General features: G+C 53.3%; 2 protein-coding genes across 8 annotated transcripts in view; one reads left to right on the top strand and one right to left on the bottom strand.

The window, feature by feature from the left end:
• The first annotated feature begins 1,192 nt into the window (after positions 1–1,192).
• Lair1 (leukocyte associated immunoglobulin like receptor 1) lies at positions 1,193–15,443 on the top strand. 7 transcript variants are annotated; one of them, XM_087201048.1, is made up of 10 exons: positions 1,198–1,891; positions 2,093–2,304; positions 2,536–6,639; positions 7,006–7,041; positions 9,612–9,941; positions 13,015–13,068; positions 13,296–13,415; positions 13,511–13,553; positions 13,642–13,839; positions 14,079–15,443. In XM_087201048.1, the coding sequence occupies exons 3-10, from the start codon at positions 6,606–6,608 to the stop codon at positions 14,203–14,205; spliced, it is 942 nt and encodes a 313-aa protein (XP_087057174.1). In that variant the 5' UTR covers positions 1,198–1,891; positions 2,093–2,304; positions 2,536–6,605; the 3' UTR covers positions 14,206–15,443. The 7 variants fall into 7 exon arrangements, with proteins under 7 accessions (XP_087057175.1, XP_087057174.1, XP_087057173.1 ...); XM_087201047.1 differs by having other exon boundaries at positions 2,093–5,392; positions 5,834–6,639; XM_087201051.1 differs by having other exon boundaries at positions 1,207–1,891; positions 2,093–6,639; positions 13,642–13,679; positions 13,787–13,839.
• A 15-nt stretch (positions 15,444–15,458) lies between these two features.
• The window catches only part of LOC110346048 (uncharacterized), a 36,055-nt gene continuing 30,747 nt past the window's right edge, over positions 15,459–20,766 (bottom strand). Inside the window, exon 9 of the mRNA XM_087200909.1 lies at positions 15,459–16,509. The gene's annotated coding sequence lies outside the window, so the exon portion shown is untranslated. The remainder of the gene's footprint in view (positions 16,510–20,766) is intronic.

Below are 20,766 nucleotides of genomic sequence, written 5' to 3'. Positions count from 1 at the left end.
TTAGGGTACAGAGCAGTGATGTCCACTCAGGGAACCTGTGCACATGTCCAGTGGACTCTGCACCCCTCCAGTTCCACAGCCTCCTCCACCTGACCCCCTTCCCATCTCCAAACCTCTGTCTTTTTGTCTCTTGCCATCTCTATGTTCTATGTCACTCTTCTGTTTGTTTGTAGGTCTGTCATTGAGGAGAAGCCATGTGACATTTTGCTGTCCCTGTCTGACTCATTTCACTGAGCATCACGGCCTCCAGCCCCACCCATCTCCCTGCCAAGGGGGACAATAGCAGCTGTGCTCTCCAGGAGTGGATCTGCATGTCCCTTGTCCTCAGGCAGCTGTCAAGGCCTGGGCCCCAGGACCCAGCCCACAGTTCCTGCCCCCTGGAGTCACCTCCTGCCCCTTTCCTCTCCCTGCAGAGCCCCGCACAGCCGCCCATCCTCAGGACCCCTGCAGATCCCGGCACGCTCACCCTCACCTCTTCACGATGCCTTGCAGGTGGGCCGCTGAGAGCTTCCCAGGGAGGCCAGACATGGACAGCAGAGCTGGGGTCTGGGTGTGCAGTGTGTGCACTGCCAGGGGCCAGGCGAGCCCGCCAGGCCGAGAGGAGAGACACAGCAGCTAAGAGGCCATGACTGCCACACACAGGAAGCCCTTTCCCTCCCTCCCTCCCCCTCCTCCTCCTTCTCTCTCCATGCCTTACTGTACCAGATGGAGCAGGCCAGTGTGAGGTTTCCACATGCTTCAAAGCTTATGATTTGTTCACTTCTGGAACTCCCCAGGTGTGTTTTCCATGGTGGCCGACTGGGTCACTGAGGGGGACAGACAGCTGGACCATGGAGGGGGTCCCTGGCTGGTGTCCCCTACTGTGGGGACACAGATTATCAGGCCAGAGGCTCTTGTCCCTTATGTGTATGGACAGAGTTTGAGAGCCTCTGAACATTTTTATTCAGTACACTATGGAAGACAAATAAATTCTCATGAATGAGAAAAATGGAGTCCCAGCACCCGGAAGGAAGCTCCCCTGCTGCCATTTCACACTCCTAGGGCAGAGAAGGTGAGCCATGTGGACACCAGAAGCACTCCCCCCCCCCCCGCCGTGGAAATGAGAAGACATGTAAACAAGCCTCAAAAACAGACTTCCGGATCACCTACAGCAACCCCAAAGGGAAACAAGATGACACAATCTGATACTCAACCACCTGGACTCTCTGAACTGGCAACAAAAGAGGATCTGGGAAAAATGAAATCAGAAATAATTACTCAGATAACAGCAAAGATTGTGCTCATAGTGCAAGACATGATTAATAAATCTAGAGAACACCGATAAAAAAATAGAGGATCTGAGGAACATGATGGAATCCCAACACAGGAAACAAATGGAATCCATAAAACAGATGCAAACAGATTTCCAGGAGATTAAAAACTCCATCGAAAGTCTGCACAGCAGAATGAACCAATGTGAGGATAGAATTTCAGATATAGAAGATAAGATTGCAATTAGTGACCAGGGTAAGAAAAATTGCTTTAAAATTGTAAGGGAACATGAGAAATCAATCCAGCAGCTGCTAGACAATGCAAAGAAGAATAACATAAGACTGATTGGAGTCAATGAAGAAAGAGGAGAGAGTGCAGATGACATAAAAAAACTGTCCACAGAAGTGATGGCAGAAAACTTCCCGCGCAGGGGAAGAGAAAAATGAATGTGTCCCGTGAAAAAAATCAACTCGGCGAGGACAATCCCTGCCGTGCCCACGAGGGGGAGCCCGAGACACCTTCCTCCCGAGGCGGGCGTCCTCGAGGAGCCGGGACCTGGGGCTCCCTCCCAGCTTCGGTCGCCCCGGGCTCCGGGAGATGACGGGGCCAGGATGGCTGGACAGAGAAGGCGCAGGCCTCGGTACTCATGGATCTGCTAAACGCCGCGGGCTAGAAACAGAGGACAGGGCTACGGGGTGCAGGGGAGCTGCTGGGAGCACGCAGGCGCGGGGTCCGGGTCCCGAGCGGGGTCGGAGGTCGGGGGTCGGGGCTCGGGGCTCGGGGCTCGGGGCGGGGTCTGGGTCCCGAGCGGGCCAGAAGGCGGACGTGATGGCTCCTACAGGGACCGGCGACTGCACCTCTGCTTCTACCCACGCGCTGCACATACATTTAAACACAACGTATTTTTTCCAAAACGTGGAGCACACTTTAAATAGACGAAGCGAACAAGTTAAACAGCAGCGGCCAGGCGAGGGCGCAACTGCAGAGAGACGGGCAGCCAAGGAGGAGGAAGGGGTGACAGGGCGCGTGACCGCCAGCGTCTGCGTGGCTGAGGTGAGTGCGTGAGGTCGTCCCGAGTGCGGCTCTGCGCCCCACGGCGACGCCGTCCTGGTCGCGGTCACCTGAACACACCCTGGCCTCCGTCCGGGCGCCCCTGCGCATCCTCCTGCTCCGGAGGGGGACGGGGACCGGGCCCGAAGCTGCACCCCACCTTCCCCTAAACGTCCTCTTTCCAAAAATGTCACAATAACGGCGTTCTCCTTTTCCTTCTTTTTCTTCTTCCAGCTCTGTAAGTGGCACACTCAGCAATTAATCCCCCAAATTTCCTATTTTATTTGAAAAAAAGCGTCCCGAAAGCCATACAAATTTCCCCTAAACATGATTATTTGCATCCAGCAAGTTTCTACATGAACCACCAGGTTGTCTCTAAATATTTTGTAACTTCTATTTTTAAAAACTCTGTACCTCATAAATTATGTTGAAATCCTCTTAAGAGATGAAGGGAGGGAAGAGGGGGAGGGAATAAAGAGAATTGAGCTGTGTTATGTAAATGGACCTGCCCCCCCCCCGTGAGGAATGTAATCACTATGTACTGTACACGTGTACAGCACTAACACAGATAAAAATTAGAAATTCAAATGTGTAGATTTCAATCTTTGAGTTCTATTATCTCTTGGAGGCAGAAGATCTAATTTGTACTATGTTAAATCTGTGTAATAGTAGAGATTTTAATAAATGATCAATTTTTGTAAATGCTTCACATGCTCTTGAAAAGAACATGGGTTCGGTCCCACCAATAATCAATATAGGAACCTCAGTACCATCGGACTGCATTGATGACTTATCACATGTTAATTCACTGACTACTGCAGCAGCTCTATGAATTAGACATATTCCCTTTTATTCCTTCAATGATGCAATTTTTGTCTGGTTGTCTCTAGGTTTCGTTTTTAATTCTTAAAATCTTAATTGATACATAAAAATTGTGCACATTCACAGGGTGGCATGTGGTGTTTCAGTACGTGGAGGCATTCCGTAGTGTTGGATAGCTGTCTCCTCAGACAGTGGCCGTTTCTATATGGTGAAGACACTGAGCATCCTTTCTTCTGTTTTTTCTAAATATACAGTGCACTATGGATATCTACAGCCACCCTCCTGTGTGCACCAGAACTTCTTGCCCCTAAGGAACCATAACTTAGTATTCAAAGATTTGCCTTTTCTTCCCTTCTTCCAGGCTGCTCCCCCAGCATCTGGGACCCACTGTCTTAGTTACTTTCTCATTGCTGAGACAAAATACCTGACACGCATAAGTTAAAAGGAGGAAAAGTTTATTTTAGCTTATAGTTTGTAGGAGTTTCAGTGCTTAGTTTTTAGTTGGCTGGCTCCAAGACAGGGTGAACGGCAGAAGGGAATGACCGAGAAGAAACAGTCCATGGTAGGGTAGACAGGAGGCAGCAAGCAGAAGCAGCCTTTATATTCCCTTCTGTCCCTTTATATTCCAGGTATGAGCCAACTAGTTGGTATTACCCACACCCAGGGTGGACCCTCCGTTATCCACACCCAGAACTGTGCTAAACCAATTTAGTTATCACACACTCTTGTTTTGTTTTGTTTTTTGGTACCAGGGATTGAACTCGGGACCTTGTGCCTGCGAGGCAGGCAACGGAACCACTGAGCTAAATCCCCGGCCCCCCATCACACACTCTTAATGCCAGTATCTCACACCCTAGATCCAGCAGCGCTGAAAAGCCCCACCGGTTAGCACATGAGGCTCTGTGGGGGCATCTAGACACAAGGCCCAATGTCTACTTTTCTACCCTCGACTTCTATGAGATCAGCTTCTTCAGATTCCACCCGAGGGAGGTCCTGTGAGGCTCCTCTTTCTGGGCCTGGCTTATTGCAGCTAACACAACGCCTTCCTGTCCATCCACTCCATCAGAGATGACCGGCTTCCTGTCTGTCTAAGGGAAATGTATCTAATGGAATGCAGCTCACATTTTCTCTACCCTTTCCGTCCTGGTGGACACTTAGGCTGTTTCTGTTTCTTGGCTGCTGTGCATGGTGCTGCAGTGGACACAGGGGTATGGGGTCTCCCACGCACTGCCTTCATATCACTGTAGCGGGATGGCTGGACTGTGTGCTGGGTCCTCTATGGTTTATCTTTGCAGGGCCTCTGCGCTGTTCTTCACCGCAGCTGTTCTGACACTCACTGGCATCGTTCGAGGGTGTCCTCTCCACTGATCCTCAGTGCTAATCTGTGTCTTTTTAGTAACAGCTGTTCTCCCCGGAGCCACATGATGTCCGCTCATGAGTCCGACTTGCATTTCCCTGATGACGGATGAGGCTGGAACGTACTCATGTGCCTGACAGCCATTTGTGTGTCTTCCTTTGCAAAATGTCATTCAGGTCTATTGCCTGTTTTCAAATTGGGTCATTTGAAGCTTTTTGCTATTGAGTTGTCTGAGTTTCTTTTGTATTCAGGTTACCAGGATTTGCAGGTGTACAGTGTGTAAGCATTTCCTCACATTCTGCAGGTTTCCTCTTCTGCTTTTTGACAAAATTTTATTTTGCAGAAGCAGCCAAGGTACAGAGAGGTTGATTAACAGCCCAGAGTCACACAGCTTGTAACCCGCATGGCCCCTGGGGCTGTGTTCAATGACCCTTACACTCCTGGGCGTGGTGTGGGTCTCTGCCCACCCGGCCTGCATCTGGGATTGTTCTTGGCACTGCTGCTATGCATCAGGCACCGACCCAGATGCAGATGCAGTGACGGGAGTCTTCAGAGAAGACTGGGAAGCAGGTAGTGGGGACCTCAGATGGGAAAGAATAGCAGTCAGGGAAATACAGCGTTCACGACAGGCACTGCAGAGAGAGCAGGTGATGAATGGAGGGTGAGATGGGGGGGGTGACTTCACAGGAGGGCTGGTGAGACTCAGCCCTCCGGTTTTCTCCCTCCATGCCCGCTCAGGCCTGGGACTCCGCCCCTTACACAGGACTGGGTGAGCCGTGCGCCTTCGTGGGCTCCCATCAGTGCTGGCCAGAATCACCACCGCTGCCTGGAGAAGTTGTTCCTCCCTGCATTTGGGTGCAGCGGACACGAGAACCCGCGAGGCCGCCTAGTTCTGGCCCCAGGATCGCACAGGTGTTCAGAGGCCCCGCCCCGCCTCGCCCTTTATTCTGACGCCCGCCCGCGTGCCTCATCTGCGCCCACGGTCCTGCGGGTCTCAGGGCTGCGTCCTGCCCACCCAGTCCCTGCGGGGCTTCGCTCCTCCTGCCCTCCCTGGTCCCCAGTGTGGCCGAGAGAAGGCAGGGCCCGTGTGGTCAGCGCGGGCTGCGTGCAAGGCAGGCGCGGCGGGAGCGCCGGGCCTCACTGCTCCCCAGCCTGCTCCTCTCAGGTGTCTGAAAAGTGCGCCTGCGCACGAACCCCTCCCAGGCCCTCCTGCCGGCCCAGGAAACCGCAGCCCTGCCTCTGGCCTTAGGAGGCTGCTCTGTAGATGCCTCGTGCTCGGGGAATCGTGCAGCACTTCTTTGTCTGCGTCGGGCTTACGTTTCTGCACCTGCTGAGATTCCTTCTGTTCTCCAGGCTGCGTAGCGTTCACTCTGTGTAGCACCAGGTTCAGCCGCCCATCCGTCCATGGACATTTCCAGTTTCTGCAGCCTTGCGCTTGTGAGTGATGTTGCAATCAATGCGCATGGAGTGTAGCTCTGTCTTCGACATGCTCGTGCCGTTTCCTTTGCACACACAATGGGCAGGGGGATTGCTGGGTCCTGCAGTAGTTGTATTTCTCATTTCTTTAGGGATCTCCTTTCTGTTTCCCACAGCAATCGCAGCGCCGTGTTCCCACCAGCAGTGTGCCAGGGACCCCGCTTCTCCACAGCCCAGCTGGGAGAGCTGGGAGGAGGGCTGGGCATTAGGAGAGTCTGTACGTGCGGACACTGACCCTGGGCGCCTTCTGAAAGTGTGACCCATGGCAGGATGTCTGGTGTGTCACTGTCTCCCGGGACTCACAGAGAGCACAGTGCTCACCCTTGCAGCAGGGTTCTGTGGTTTCCACTTTGAGTTTGAGGAACTTGCCTTTCGGTGTCGCAACCCCCTGCCCAGGACTGACTGCCCGGGCCTGCTTGGTGGACTCAGAGCTGCTTGCTGTGTGGCCGTGCTCGGTCCTGTCCTGTCCTGTCCTGCAGGTTCACTCAGAGCGCCCTTCCGCCACAAGGCTCCCTCTGTGCCCCTGGGCAGAGCAGGAAAGGAGAGGGTGAGGCCGCTTCCTCTCTGAGTGAGGCGCTGGGGCAGGAACCCGGCCCGGGCCCAGCCAGTACCTCCTGCTCCTGTCTGCGCAGGTGTCTCACTCCGGGCCATGGCCCCGCAGCCCACCGCCCTCCTGGCTCTGGGTGAGTCTGGGACAACAGGGAGGGCTGGAGGCACTGGGGAGGGGACTCGGGGAGGGTCCCGTTCCCTGCTCAGCCTGCCTCCACCAGGAGACTGTGGGGTCCAGGAGGAGGCGCTGGCTGCCCCTCACCTCCTGCCAGCCTCAGGTCCAGGAAACAGGGCCCGGGTGTGGGGCCAAGTTCAGCCTCATGCAGGGCAGGGGAGACCTGGGGAGTCTTGAACGCCTTCAGGCAGGCGGTCAGGGCAGGCATGCGTGTGGAGAGGTGGCTCGGTCGAGTGGGAGGCTGGGTCCTGGGCTCCACAGCCCCTCCCGATCCAGCCCTCAAGGACTGAGCGCTGGGTGTTTTCCAACTGGGGTTCTCTTCCAGGGCTCTGCCTCGGCCCCGTGATCCATGCGCAGGACGGTAAGTCAGGTCGGCAGGCTGGACAGGAGGGAGGGGCTCTGGGGCCACAGTACCCTAAGTGTGTCCCCAGTCGGGACACCCCAAATGCGTCACCTGCGGCCACCTCCTGCACCCATTTTCCTACCTGTCTGCTGCTTCCTTACTTTAAACAGAGAGGTAAGAATTGCTTGGTGCACTTAGGCAATGTTCACACTGGGGAAGAACTATATTAGGCTCATGGACACACCACGCCCCTGTGCTCACTTCTGTGGTGAGAACAGTTGCCGTCTGGCCTCAGCCAGTGTGGAACTCGCGCTGTGTCACCAGGAGCTGCAGTCAGCCCGCCGTGCATAGGTCTCCAGGCGGCTCCTCTGGGCTAAGTGCTGGCTTGTGCCTTTTGACCAGCACCCTCCCTGTCCCCTGGCCTCCCCTCCAGGAGCCACAGTTCCACTCTCAGCTCCTCCGATTCCACAGGAGCAAGATGAGGCCCACGCTGCTTGCCCTGGGCCTGGCCCACTGCACTGAGCAGGAAGCCCCGAGTGTGGGCCCAGTGCACGGAGCACAGCCACTGCACCTGCGCGCACTCTGTCCGCTCGCCCACTGGTGCACCCTGTGTCTGTCTGTTTCTGCGGGGCTGTGCTGCAGTGACCCGGGGCTCAGTGGCCAATGGCACCCTGACGTCTGCAGAGGAGAACCGGCCCCACATGCCCAGGCTGAGCCTGCGATTCTCCCTCTTAACAGCCCCGACTCCCCTGCATCTCCTGAGCAGGAACACGCCAGCCGGTCCCAAGCCGGCCACGGCCTCCCTCTCCGACCTCCTCTGCCCTGCTGCTCTCCCAGCCCCTCCAGTGCCCACAGTGCAGCTGCCCAGGTCCTTCTGGATCCAGGGTGATTGCAGTGCTTGCAGAAATTCGATGGTTTCACTTTCTATGGTTTTCAGATTTTAGCCAAAGGCTTTGTGTTTGCAGTTTTTTCAGGAAAAATATTCTTCCTCCTCAGAGGTTTCCACAGTTTATCTGCAGATGGAATCAGACCTGTACAGCTGTCTGGTCCGGGAGTAGCTATGTCCAGGCCACTTCCCGTCCCGGGTGCTTGTCCCCAGACAGCTCGACTTTCTATCACTTTTTCAGAGGCACAAGTTCCAGCTCAGCTCACAGGCTGAGTTTAAAATGACAAATAAAACTGTGCCTATTTACCTGGATGGCACGATATTTTGAAGTAAGTATACATTGCATAATGGCTTAATCAAGCTAATTAGCTTATGCGTTCTCTCTGACATGTTTTTAATGGGGAGAGCATTTTAAATTAACTCCTCCATGTCCAAGACCCTGCTTGGCCTCGTGCCCTGTGGTGGCCCAGCTCCTGGGCTGCCTCCTCCTGTCTGGATGGCGCTTCGCGTCCTCTGACCAACACCTGCGGGTGGCTCTTCCTTCCCACTGCGCTGTCCTGTGTCCCTGGGGGCTCAGGGAAGGGCATCCACACCTGTCCTCTGGTCGGCTCAGCCGCCCCTTCCTGGTACCCCAGATCCCTGCCTCCCCCAAGGACACTCCCCCCGGGGTGCAGTGGTGGGTGGGGAGTTCCTCAGCCAGCGTCTGGCTCTGCCCCAGGCTCAGCTCCAAGGCCCAGACAGTGTCTGTGCTTCATGCTGTTGTGGAACTCGGCCCAGGAGGGAGATCCCAGGGTAGAGAGGAACTAAGATGTGGCTGAGAGGGTGTGGGAAGGAAGGAGGAGGGGCTGGGAGTTCCGGCTCCAAGGAGGCAAAATTTCAGTTAGAATAAGTTCAGGCCATTTAAGCAACATGGTTAATAACGACCTGTGTGTGCTTGAAAATCTCAAGAGCAAACTCTGAATGTTCTCCCCACACAGCAGTGCGAGTGTGTGGGCTCCCACTGTTAATGAGCTTGATTTAGCCATTCCATGATGTACACTTGTGCTGTGCACCGTAAGTATGTGTAATGAACATTTCCATATTTAGTGGACACCTCTAAAGTACACGTATTTATGGGGTGTGCACTGAGGATTCCGTACATATACATGTAAAGCGTAGTCTCCTACTCCAAGCAGTTAGCGGTCCATCACCTTTATTTGTCAGTGAAAAGAGTGACTGAGGAATAAGTGGGTGGATGGACCATCTGCTAGCTCACAGACGCCCCGTCAGGGGCCTCAGCTGGCCCGTCCCCTGGCTCGGTCCCCCTGAGACAGCGGGGACTTTCAAACCACGGTAATAAGCAAATGGAAATGAGCCTGAGATAAACAGGAATCGCAGAGGAAATCCCAGCGGGGCTGCTCAACAGGCTCTGGGAAGTGGCCATGGGCAGAGCGGGGCTGCTCCACAGAAGACACCCCAGGCCCGGCGCTGGCTCTGAGTCCCACGATGTGCCAGCTGGGGTCCCTCCTGTCAGGGCGGCAGTGGTGAGAATTGGGGTGCACACAGACCATACATGGAGAGGGTGGGAATGAGGGATGTCACCTTGCATCGTGGCGCACAGCTCTGTGAGTGCCCAGGACACCAAGTGGTGCCCCTGAAACCAGTTCTGTGTGTGGTGATTTCTACTCAGCAGACACTGAGGCGCTGCTCTGCTTCCTCCCAGGGCCCCTGCCCAGACCCTCCATCTCTGCTAAGCCAGGCCCCATGATCACCCAGGGGAGCAACGCGACCATCCTGTGCGAGGCAGCTGCTGGGTTTGAATTATTCCGCCTGGAGACTTGTTTTGCCCAGAGTTGTCTCAAAGTTAGGGAAGAGAACAGTTTGTCTTGGAAGACAGAAGCCAGGTTTATCCTCAACTCAGTGAACACAGACATTGCTGGGCATTACAGGTGCATCTACCGGAAATCGGGCTACTGGTCTCCGCGCAGTGAGACCCTGGAGCTGGTGGTGACCAGTGTGGATGCCACCCAGGCCCCCAGGCCCCCAGTCTCAGGTTCGTCCCCAGGTCCCCGGACCATGCACCCTGCTGCCATCCTCTGTCCCCCTGCCTCCCACCCCTCCTCCCAACTTCAAGCCCTCTCCCCACTTCTCTGCACACCTGTCCCCTCCGCCTTCATGCCCCAAGCTCCCTGGAGCACTGGTCTCACTGGACCGCAGCTCCAGTGGGCAAGGGCTGGCCCTGCTGGCTGGGTGGGGAGTGGGTCCCAGACAGGGTGGGCAGATGTGTCTTTTCCCTGGGGATGGTACAATCAGAGTCCCCTCCATGGAGACAAGCTCTGCTGGCCCAGGACTACGTCCCCTCTGGTGTGGTCCCTCCCATGCACTGGCAGGGCACATGTCAGGCATGCTTCTGACCAGGGTGGATGGTGCTTTGCGACAGGATGGTCCTTGCCCTTTTGGGGTCAGCTCCAGAGACATCCCAGAGTCAGGGTCGGGTGAGGAGGGTCCAGCCCACCTGTGTGTTCACCTGGGCTGCAGAGTTGCTGTTCACAGAGGATCTGTGAGGTCAGCAGAGTGCGGTGTGGGAGGAGCAGAGGGCGTGACCACCACAGCAGGGTGGGTCGGCAGGGGGCTCCGCTGCAGCCCTGTTCCCCTTTCTGCTCTCTCCGGGGACCTGGGACCTTGTCGGAGTGGACAGTGACCAGATGCTCTCTAGGTGGATGCTCAGGGAGGGCAGGGCCCAGCTGGTGGGATGGGCCCAAAGCGGCCTCCCCAAGTCTCAATCCTGCCACAGCCCCAGAGACTTCAGTCCCCTGCACAGAGCCCTGTTCTTGCCTCGGTCTCTAAGAGTCCTCAGCTCTGGGGCCACTAGCGGCTCCGTGCTGGGACCCAGCGGCCCTCAGCGGTGGCCTGGCACCACCAGGACATGGGCACCACTGGTGTTCACGGCCATGCACCAGGCCCTGCTAAAGCATTTAACCCCAGCTCCCCTAGAGGCAGAGGGCCGCAGCAGTCTGATCTCTAACACAACCTCTTGTTTTAAAACGTGGGTAGTTAAGGTTCCTGGTGAAAGGCACAGGCTCTGAAGGAGCCCGGGCAGAACTGGCTCTGCCCGCTACTGGTGAGCCTGGGGCGACTGCTCCGCCTCCCCGCGTCGTGTCGGGGCACCCAGGCTCGGGACCCCTGTACCTGTGGCCCCACCTTCCTGGAGGGGCCGGGCGTGAGCAGGCTGTGCGCCCTCCCCTGCCCATCTGCAGGGTTTCCTCTGTGCTGGGCGCTGTTCCTGTCCGTGGCCAAGTGCAGGCCCGGGCCGGGTCAGAGCCCCAGGAGGAGGCGGGGAGCCAGGCTGCCCACAGGCGGGACCTGCGCCAGGGTAGGCACACGGGCGCCTCCCAGCGGCCTCGGGCTGTGCTGCCGCCCGCGTGGGGAGTCTCAGCATCTCCCCCGCGTGCCGTGGAGTAGGACGGTCAAGGGCTCAGACTCCGGGTTCCGGTCCAAACCAGGGCCCCGCCCCTCCCAGCTTCAGCATCGGGGTCCCTGGGCGCAGATTGGGTGCTAACGGTTCAGGGGTGGGTGATGCATTCACACTGGTCCCGAAGGCCGGTGCCTGCCTGTTCTGGGCCAGAGAAAACCTGAAGTGCTCTGGGAGGAGTGGCAGGCTGGGCGCTCAGGTGCGGGGGGGCGCGGCCTTGCCCTCCTGGGCTCCGAGGGGAGAGGGTTAGAAGGGCCTGGGAGACATGGGGCACACACGGCAGCCACAGGCGACAACGGGGCTTTATACTGCGCCGTGCATACTGCACGAACTTATGCAACACATTAACTACATAAGCAGTATGATTAGTATGACGGAATATTTTAGTGTATCACTGCAGTAAGATACATGATATGTACTCAATGTCATATCAGTTTATAACATAAAACTTAATAGGTATTACTATAATTAGCATAAATATAAAATATCGATGGTATATTAAGTACATATAATTCATATAATTGGAATACTATGTATTTTACAGGCAATTGATTAAATTATTTATATAAATTTAGAAGAGATGCTAAAACTGCCTAATGTATGCATTTGCCCACATTCCGTGTCACGCATCACCTCGTCATGGGTGATGCTCTGAGAAACACTTCCTGGCCGGCCGGCTGCGTGGGCACCGTGGCGATGCTGGTGCAGCCTCTGCTGGCTCTGCCACCCGGTGCAGCCTCAGCTCCCCTCCTGCACACCTGCTGTGCCTGGCGTTGTCTCCAGTGCTGCAGGCCACTGTGACACAGGGCGACCTGGGGTCGCTGGGTGACGCCAAGGGGCTGCATTTAAAGTGCAAAGTGTAATCACCCACCTGCTGTTGTGTGCACAGACCGGCATGTGAACGGCGGGGGTCCCATGGTGAGCAAGTGTGGGTGGTGATGGTGTAGGGCAGCAGGCAGGACCCTGGCTCTTCCATGGGATGAAGTGCAGACAGAGGGGCCTGGGGAGCTGCCTGGTTTTCCTTGGAGGATATTGAAGTGGCAGCTGCAGGGGGTGCGACGTGCAGGAGGGTAGCATGGGCTCTCTGCACGCGGGATGGGCTCCAGAACCTCCCAGGCACCGCGGGGCCCTGAGAGCTCATACCGAGGGTGAAGGAGAACACGGATGGGCGCTCGCCGCTACCTGCAGGCATCAGGCTATGGTTCATCTTCAGGGTGCTGTGGGGAACAGGTGACATCAGAGACAAGGCTATGTACCTGAGTCAGGGCCCAGGTCCTGCTCCCTCTTCCTTCCGGTTGTGCATCTCTGCCAGGGTGCGCAAAGCATGGTGGGCAGTGCTGTGCAGCTCAGCTTCCTGTGTGTGGGAAGCAGTCTGGACCTGCAGGGGCAGATCTGCTGTCGTTAGCCGCATGTGGCCACTGAGCCCTTGAAATGCAGCCAGATGGCCAAGAATACAACTTCTCCTTGGCTTAACTTTGGTGACATTGGACGCCATCACCATGTGCCCGCCCGCCTGGGCTGCACAGCTGTAGGGCGACTCCCCTGCAGAAGCTGCACAGGCTGGGCCGGAGCAGAGGGCACCAGGGTCTGGGAGGGCAGGTGGCTAGGGGGGCAGCTCCTGCTGTGTCCAGCTCAGGCCTGACCCTCTCTCCAGACTCCACCTCCCCAAGAGCCACGCAGATGCCAGGGGGCAACAGTCACATGGCTGGTGAGTGAGGATGAGGGGTGCACCTCTGGGGAAGGGGGAGACTCCTGCTCTGCAGCGCCCTATGTTCCTGTGCACAGTGGTGCCAGCGGGCGGGCAACTCCCGAGTTGCAGGGCTGTGGCACACGTTGGGTTCTCAGAGAAGCGAGTCTGTGACAAGCACCTGGTGGAGTTCCATCAGTGTGTGCTCTGTGCGTGCCTCTGCTGATACCCTGGCTCTGTCTTTCCAGCCATGCCCGGCCTGAAGGCACAGCCCCTGTACATCCTCGTGGGGGTCTCTGCGGGCTTCATCGTCCTGCTGCTCCTGCTCCTCCTCTTCTGCCTCCATCGCCAGTGGCAGAAGAAACATGGTAAGTCTCAGGGTGAGGTGTGGGTGTCCCGGGCAGGCTATCAGGGTGCTGAGAATGAAGCATCCTCCTGAACCCAGACCCCCGACTGTCCTCAGGGGCCCCCAGCAGCAGGGACCAGGAGCAGAGGCCACAGGAGAGGTGAGGCCCCGGATGACCCCGGCCCTGCCTGGCGCCCTGCCTGGTTCCCTGCCCCCAGTGCCCTCACCTGGTCTTTCTCCACCCTCAGGGCCAGCCTGGCTGTGGACAGCCCAGGGAGGGCAGCAGGTAAGGGGCCTGGGCAGAGGGTGGGAGGCCGGGAGCGTCAGGGGGTCTGGTCACATTCGCCCCCTGACATCCACCCAAGGCCTGACCTCATGTTTTCTCCTCCCCAGACTGGGCCACAGCTGACCAAACTCTTCAGCAGGGCGGAGAGCAGAGCACCTCTGTAAGCCTCAGTGTGGGTCATGGATACTGCGGAACAAAGACCCCCCGGGTTAGCAGGGTGCAGGGATTTGGGGGCAGCTTAGCTGGGTGGTTTGCATCACGGGCTCTCTAGGGGTGCAGAGCAAGGGTCAGCCAGGGCAGTGTTCATGACCAGGGAGACCAGGGCTGCGGCCCACGTCCAAGCTGGAGGCCTGCCCAGGAAGTGACATGCTGTCGCCTGCCACGTTCTACTGCTCACAGGACCCACCTGATACCCCATGGGAGGGGACGGCACAGTGACAGGATCCCAGGACACGGGGCCCTCAGCGCCTCCCCTCCCTCCCCTGGGCCTCTCCGCAGACCCCGCTGCAGGGCCCCCAGGAAGTGATGTATGTTCAGCTGGACCATCGAGCCCTGGCACAGAGGGGGACCCAAGCAGTGTCCCCACCGTCCACGGCACCCCCTGAAGGGTCCAGTACATATGCCGTCCTCGCCAGACGCTGACCCTGCCCGCCTGGCTCCTGCCCCCGAGGACTCAGGAGGTCACTCCGGAAAGGCTGCAGCCCCATTGGAGGACTTCCCCTTGGGAGCTCCCAGCTCTCCTGGGGCTGCAGCTGGAGCCCAGAGGTCTCCACACCCAGGTCCCTGCTGCTGCTTCCAGGGACCCCTGGCTGTTTCCAGGGACCCAGCGACAGACCCTGGCTGTCTCCAGAGGCCCGGACAGGGCCGCTCAGCTGATTCCCTCACCTGTGCTGCAGTCGCAGCCCCGCGCGTCTCAGGGAACCGCTCTCCCACAGACTTCTGCAGACCTGCCCAGCGGACCCTAAAGGGCCCCAGGTCCACGCTGGCCCTGGCGCGGTGCTGACTCCTCAGCCGAGAGCGGAGCCGATCTGCAGCTCAGGCCTCACTCGGGCTCGGGGGTCACCGCGACCGCTCGGTGTGCGCATGCGCCCTGGCGACTCATACCGGACTGGGCGCCTCCACACCCCCAGCTCCGCCTCCCTGAACTCGCTGGTCTTCGAGGCTGGGGTCGGACGGGCCGCTGTGGCTGTGGGGCGGGGTGGAGGCGGCGTCGTTTGCGGGACTGGAGCTGGGGGAAGGCGGAGCTGCCCCTGCTCACACCTGCACACTCACACAGGGGCACACGCAGTCCACGCGCGAGTCCCCCTCGGAGACAGCAGCGTCTCCTCTCTCGGGTGATTCCCCTTCTGACCACTAGGGGGCGCGCGTGCCATCTTTCACTGGGCACTTCCCCCCAAAAGCAAACAGAAGAGGAAAAGAGGGGCCTGGGTGTGTGCGACTCTCAAAGGAGGTCTTTAAGGGGAGTCAGAGGGCTGCGGCTTCTTGGGGCGGAAGGGGGACACAGGCACAGACACGGGGCAGCACATCAACACATCAACACATCAATTGTACCCCGTAAAGACTGTGTATACGTAAACACATATACACGTACGTGTGGATGTGTTTATATATGTGTGTGTGTTATATTTGATTTTTTTTTTTTTTTGGTACTGGGGATTGAACTCGGGTCCTTGTGCTTGCAAAGCAGGCAGCAGAACCAGTGAGCTAAATCCCCGGCCCAGTTATATTTGATTATTAAAGAAAAGAATGCAAAAAACACTGAAATAGAGACCTGCGTGATTGCTGCATGACAAGCATTTTAATCTTGTGTATGACAAGCCCCACCTTTTCTCTTGGGTACTGGGAAGGGACTTAAGGAGCCTAGAACTTCCACAGGACACTGTCCTACAGTGTGTAGATAATATTCTAATCTGCACACCAACTTGGGAGCTGTTCTACAATAATACTATCAATCTCAATTTTCTAGCTAAAAAGGGAAATAAACTCAAATGAAAAGGCCCAGATACCCCTTGAGAGTTCAATACTCGGGATACATTGTGAAACCGAGGGAATGACAACTGTTTAGGGACCAGACTAAGGCCATCTATGATCTCCGATCTCCTGTCACCAAGCAGCAGCTTTGCTCTTCTTGGGGAATGGTCAGCTTCCACCAAGTCTGGATACCTAATTTTGGACTAATGACAAAGCCTTTGTGAAAGGCTGGAAAAGTCCTGAATCTGAGCCTTTAGATGGGACAAAAGTGACTGACAATGCTTTGCAAGAAATAAAGCATACTTTCACTCAGGCTCCAGCAGGAGTCAGGAGTACCTGACTTAAGCAAACCCTCCTTCCTCTCCATACAAGGAAAGATGGATATTTCTGGATGTCTTTACCCAAAAGCTGGAACACAGGAATATTTTTCAAATATCACCCAGAGGGATACTTTTCAAAAAGCTGGATAGAGTGATTGCTGGAGGACCACTCTGCCTAGGGGCAGTAGCAGCTGCAGTTATGCTAACAGAAGAAGTCATGAATCTAGCTTTGGGACAAAAACTAGAAGTCCTGATTCCACATCAGGTCAGGGCTATTTTGAGAAAAAAAGGTCATTTTCAGTTGATAGAGGAACAGCTTCCCAAGTATGAGGCACCCTTCTGGACACCCTGAAGATTACCATAGAGACCTGTATTGCTCTTAATCCTGCCACACAAATCCCTATAGGGCTGAAAGTTGGCTGCTCTTGTGAACAGATGATTTCCCAAAAGTATTTTAGTAGACGAGACATCCGTATCTGTCCCTCCAAGACCTTGAGGAGGAATGGTTCAGTCTGGAAGTAGCTCTGTCCAGGAAGCACCTTGAAAGGCAGGTTATGTAGTTGTCAGCCCACAACAAGTCATTGAAACCAGACCCCAACCCTCTCAGACCCCTACTCAAAAAGTAGAGCTTGTAGCCCTGACTTGGGTATTGATATGAGGTAAAGAGACAAGGGGCTAAATATTTACACAGATTTCAAATATGGCTGTCTGGTGCTACATACTCATGCAGTGATTTGGAATGAAAAGTGTTTGCTAACTAATGAATGACCACTCATAAAACACAAGTAAGAAATTCTACAACTCCTGGAGGCAGTTCATCTTCCCAGGCAGGTCATTGTCATTCATTGCAAAGGACATCAAAGGAACATGTCTAAAATTTTCTTGGGAAATCAAAAGGCCTGGTAAGGAGGCAAAAGTGAGCATTACATCCCCTAAAGATCTTAGCTTTATTTCCAGTTTCTGAGGAACCACTAAAACCAGCCTATATCCCACCCCAGAAGATAATAGGCATTAGGAAAAGGGGCAGTTAAAAGGGGACCATGGAAGCATTTGAGAAATAAATGAGTCCTTTTCAATGGGAAGAGATATTACATGTGAAACAGTCTTTCAGATTTCACAAGAGTGAGAATAGTGACAATCACCTGACAGGTGTACCAAGCTTGCCCAATCTGTGTGTATAATAAACCTGGGAAGCTCAGAGGATTTCCTTTGTTAGAACCCACAAAGAGGCAGGACATCCCCTGAAAAGTAGTAGTAATTAAACTTTACTTCCTGCTATCATGTGTGTGTGTGTGGGGGGGGGTGTTAAACAAATATTGGTCTTGATTGATACTTTTACAGGTTGGATGGAAGCCTTCTCTACCCACTTGGAACAAGCTATGGAAGAAATCAGGGTGCTCCTTAAAGAACTTATCACACAGTTTGGACTATGCCAATCCTTCAGAGTGACAGCCAGCCTTCTTTTACCTCTTAGATAACTCAGAGCATGGCAAAACCTTTAGGAATAAAGTACCATCTCCATCCTGCATGGAGATATCAGTCCTCTGGAAAGGTCACAAGGGCCAACCAGATCTTAACATGAGCTATGATAAAATTTTGCCAACAGTTTTCTGAGTCTTGGCTCTCATTATGGCCAATAGACCTCATGAGGATTTCAAATAGCCCTAAAACCAGGCTGAATATGAGTCCATTTGCAAAGCTTTATGGAAGACCTTTTCTATCTTCTGACATAGTAGTGGACCCAGAGGCCACAAGGTGCTAAGTACACCATCCTGTCAACTGTATGGGAATAAAGTGGTCCTTATAACTTGGAAAGAAGGGGCTCTTGCAGGCCAATTAAAACTAAAATGGAAGGGCCCCTCTTCAGTGATCCTTGCCATACCCACTGCAGTAAAAGTGGCAAGACCAGCTGGATTCACCTTTGAGAATAAAGCCAGCTTTGTCTGAACCACCTGAAACAAGAGACCACTCAAAAGAAGCAAGCTACTCCTGTGAACTTCTGGAAGATCTGAGGCTCCTCTTTGACAAGCAAGACTCCAGTACCACTCTGGGTTTAGATAAGAAGAGTCATTTATGACCCTTATCCTCTGTAACTTACATGGGCATTGTATTGGGACTCTTGTTTGTAGTGGGATTCAGAATGTGGATAATCATGCCAAAGCTACAGCTCACAGGCTCTTGGTAGTTTATCTAATATGTCTCTTCACCACACACCAGTTAGAGCCCCAATGCTGGCAGGTGCAGATTTCGAATTCCGAAGGGCAAAACAAACATAGGCAGGCCCCAAGGTCTTCTCCCAGCTTTGGGAGCCTCAGGGGCAAAGCAGCTCCAGCTTGGGACTGGATAGCCAACATTACAGAACTGTGACTGAGTCCTGTCAGACATAGGAGGTTTCATAGGAGGAATCAAATTACAAAGTTTAACTAACTATAAGTATACTTTTGGTTTCCAATTTGATGTTTAATTGGTGTGTTTGATGTTTAATTGATGCTTAAAGCATTTCTTGTACATTGCAAATTCTTAAATTGTAATTACAGGGTTAACTTGCTCTTTTCTCTGCTCTCCGTTGATTTAAGATAAGAACACTGACTCATGGTTAATTAGAAGTCTGTTGGCAGCCAGTGAAATTTAAAATGTAACAATCTGGGAAGAGAGAGAGAGAGAGAGAGAGAGAGAGAGAGAGAGAGAGAGAAATCCAATCAGCTACAGCCAAGTTTGTTATAAATGGTTTATAGTAAATGAGATAGAAAAAATTAAGAAGGCTATAAATATAAGATATACTTTGTATATGAGAAGATTTTCTATGATAAAAGTTTGTCCTGTTAAAAAGATAAAAAGAGACATAATGACAAAACTAGAATGCTTACATATGTCAAGAGAAAGCTTACAGAAGTGATTTATCAAAAGAAATATGTATGTTTGCTTGCTGGTTTGGAGAAAGCCCATGATGTTCCTTCTTAAAAACCTCCTTTTTGCTCAGAAGACTATGGTGGCTTGTTAGTTTAATAGAGCTCAAATTATTCCTAAAACAGAAGTGCTAGATAAAATGATCTGCATCATAGCAGAAGAGATGAGAAGAAAAGCATCAAACCCCCCCATTAAAATGTATGCTAAAATATCTTTTAAAGAAGCCATATGGGAGACTATAGAATAAAGCTACCCCCCAACAGGTTAAAAAAATAGATTGGCCCTCCTTTGATATAGGGTGGCCAGCTGGAGAAGACAAATGATCATGCCCATAAGGTGATAACCAAGGATGAAGAACAGCCAGGAGGCTCAACAACAACAACAAAGACAACAAAATGGGAGATCAACCAGAGGCTCAAAAAATAATAGAGACTATATTATTCAATAAGTCTCAAAGGTCAGGGATAGATGAGCTACATAAACTGACACACAAGATTCCCAGGGTTTGAACTTAAGCCAACCCATCACAGCTAACTGTAAATCAGACACCAGTAATAATAGATCTAAAGCCATGAACAATATCCCTCCCCAAGGAAGCCCTACAAGACATTTAAAGTGGCTCATAGATCATAAAACCCTGGTAGATGCCAGTTGTCCTGAAACACCCCACTCCTTCCAGTACATAAACCAAGGACAAATAAATACAGACTAGTGCAGGCCAAATGCATACACACTAATGGGACTTATTCCAGCAAATTCTGCCTGGCTTACCTGCTTAGATTTAAAGGATACCTTTTTCTGTTTGTGTCTTGTGCTGGTCAGCCAGCCCATCTTTACATTTCAATAGGAGGATCCTGTCAATGGCACAAAAAACAGCTCACCTGGACTGGGCCCTCTCAAGAGTCCAAAAACTCACCTACAATCTTTAAAGAGACACTAGCTACTGATCTCCGAGCTTTCATCACACCAGGGGACAATTGTACCTGCTGCAGTATGTAGATGATGTCCTTCCAGCAGCCCCAACCCAAGGGGACTATTATCAAGACACCAAGGACCCATTTCATTTGCTTTAGAAAGCTACATATGAGGTATCCAAGAAAAAGACACAAATTTGGCAAAAAAAAGATCAAGTATTTAGGCTTCATAATGACTCAAGTAGAATGGCAACTAAACACAGAACTAAACAGGCAGTCTTCTCTCCCAGATCCAACCACCCAGTACCAAATAAAAGAGTTTCTAGGGACAATGGGATTCTGCTGTATCTAGATCCCAGATTCCTCACTATGGCTAAGCCCCTATATAAAGGTACAAAGGGGGAAAAAAGAGCCCCTCCTCTGGGAAGCTGACCAGGAGAGAACATTTAAGTCAAAAAAGCCTTCACTCAGGTGCCAACCTTAAGACTGCAAGATATAACCAAGCCTTTCATCCTTTATGTCCCTGAACAAAAAGACAAGACCATAAGAATCTTAACCCAGGTCATGAGATCCTCACATCATCCAAAGGCATACTTGTCAAAACCACTAGACTCTGTGGGCCTAGGATAGCCTCCATGGTTCAGGGCACTTGCTGCCACTGCCCTGCTGATCCAGAAAGCTGACAACTGACCTTGGGACAACGACTGACCACTTGAGTATGCAGTGTTGACATTGGACTCTGTGCTAGAGGCCTGACTTCTGCCCACCAAAACTCAGCCCAGGAGATGAAGCTAATAGCCGTAACCAGGGCTCTTTTACTAACAAAGGAGGAAACAGCTAATATCTATACTGATTCCTTATATGTCTTTACAACATTACATGTACAGGGGACTATATATAAGAAAAGAAAAATCTTAACTGCTAGGAAAAAAAGTACAAAGACAAAAGTTTACAATCACTAGATGCAGTGTGGGC

This window comes from Heterocephalus glaber, unplaced genomic scaffold (genome assembly GCF_053883595.1).
Source record: "Heterocephalus glaber isolate CG9 unplaced genomic scaffold, H.glaber_assembly_v1.0 deba00001745, whole genome shotgun sequence".
NCBI lineage: Eukaryota > Metazoa > Chordata > Mammalia > Rodentia > Bathyergidae > Heterocephalus > Heterocephalus glaber.
The sequence above is the reverse complement of the archived record's forward strand: the minus strand, read 5'-3'. Positions and strand labels throughout refer to the sequence as shown.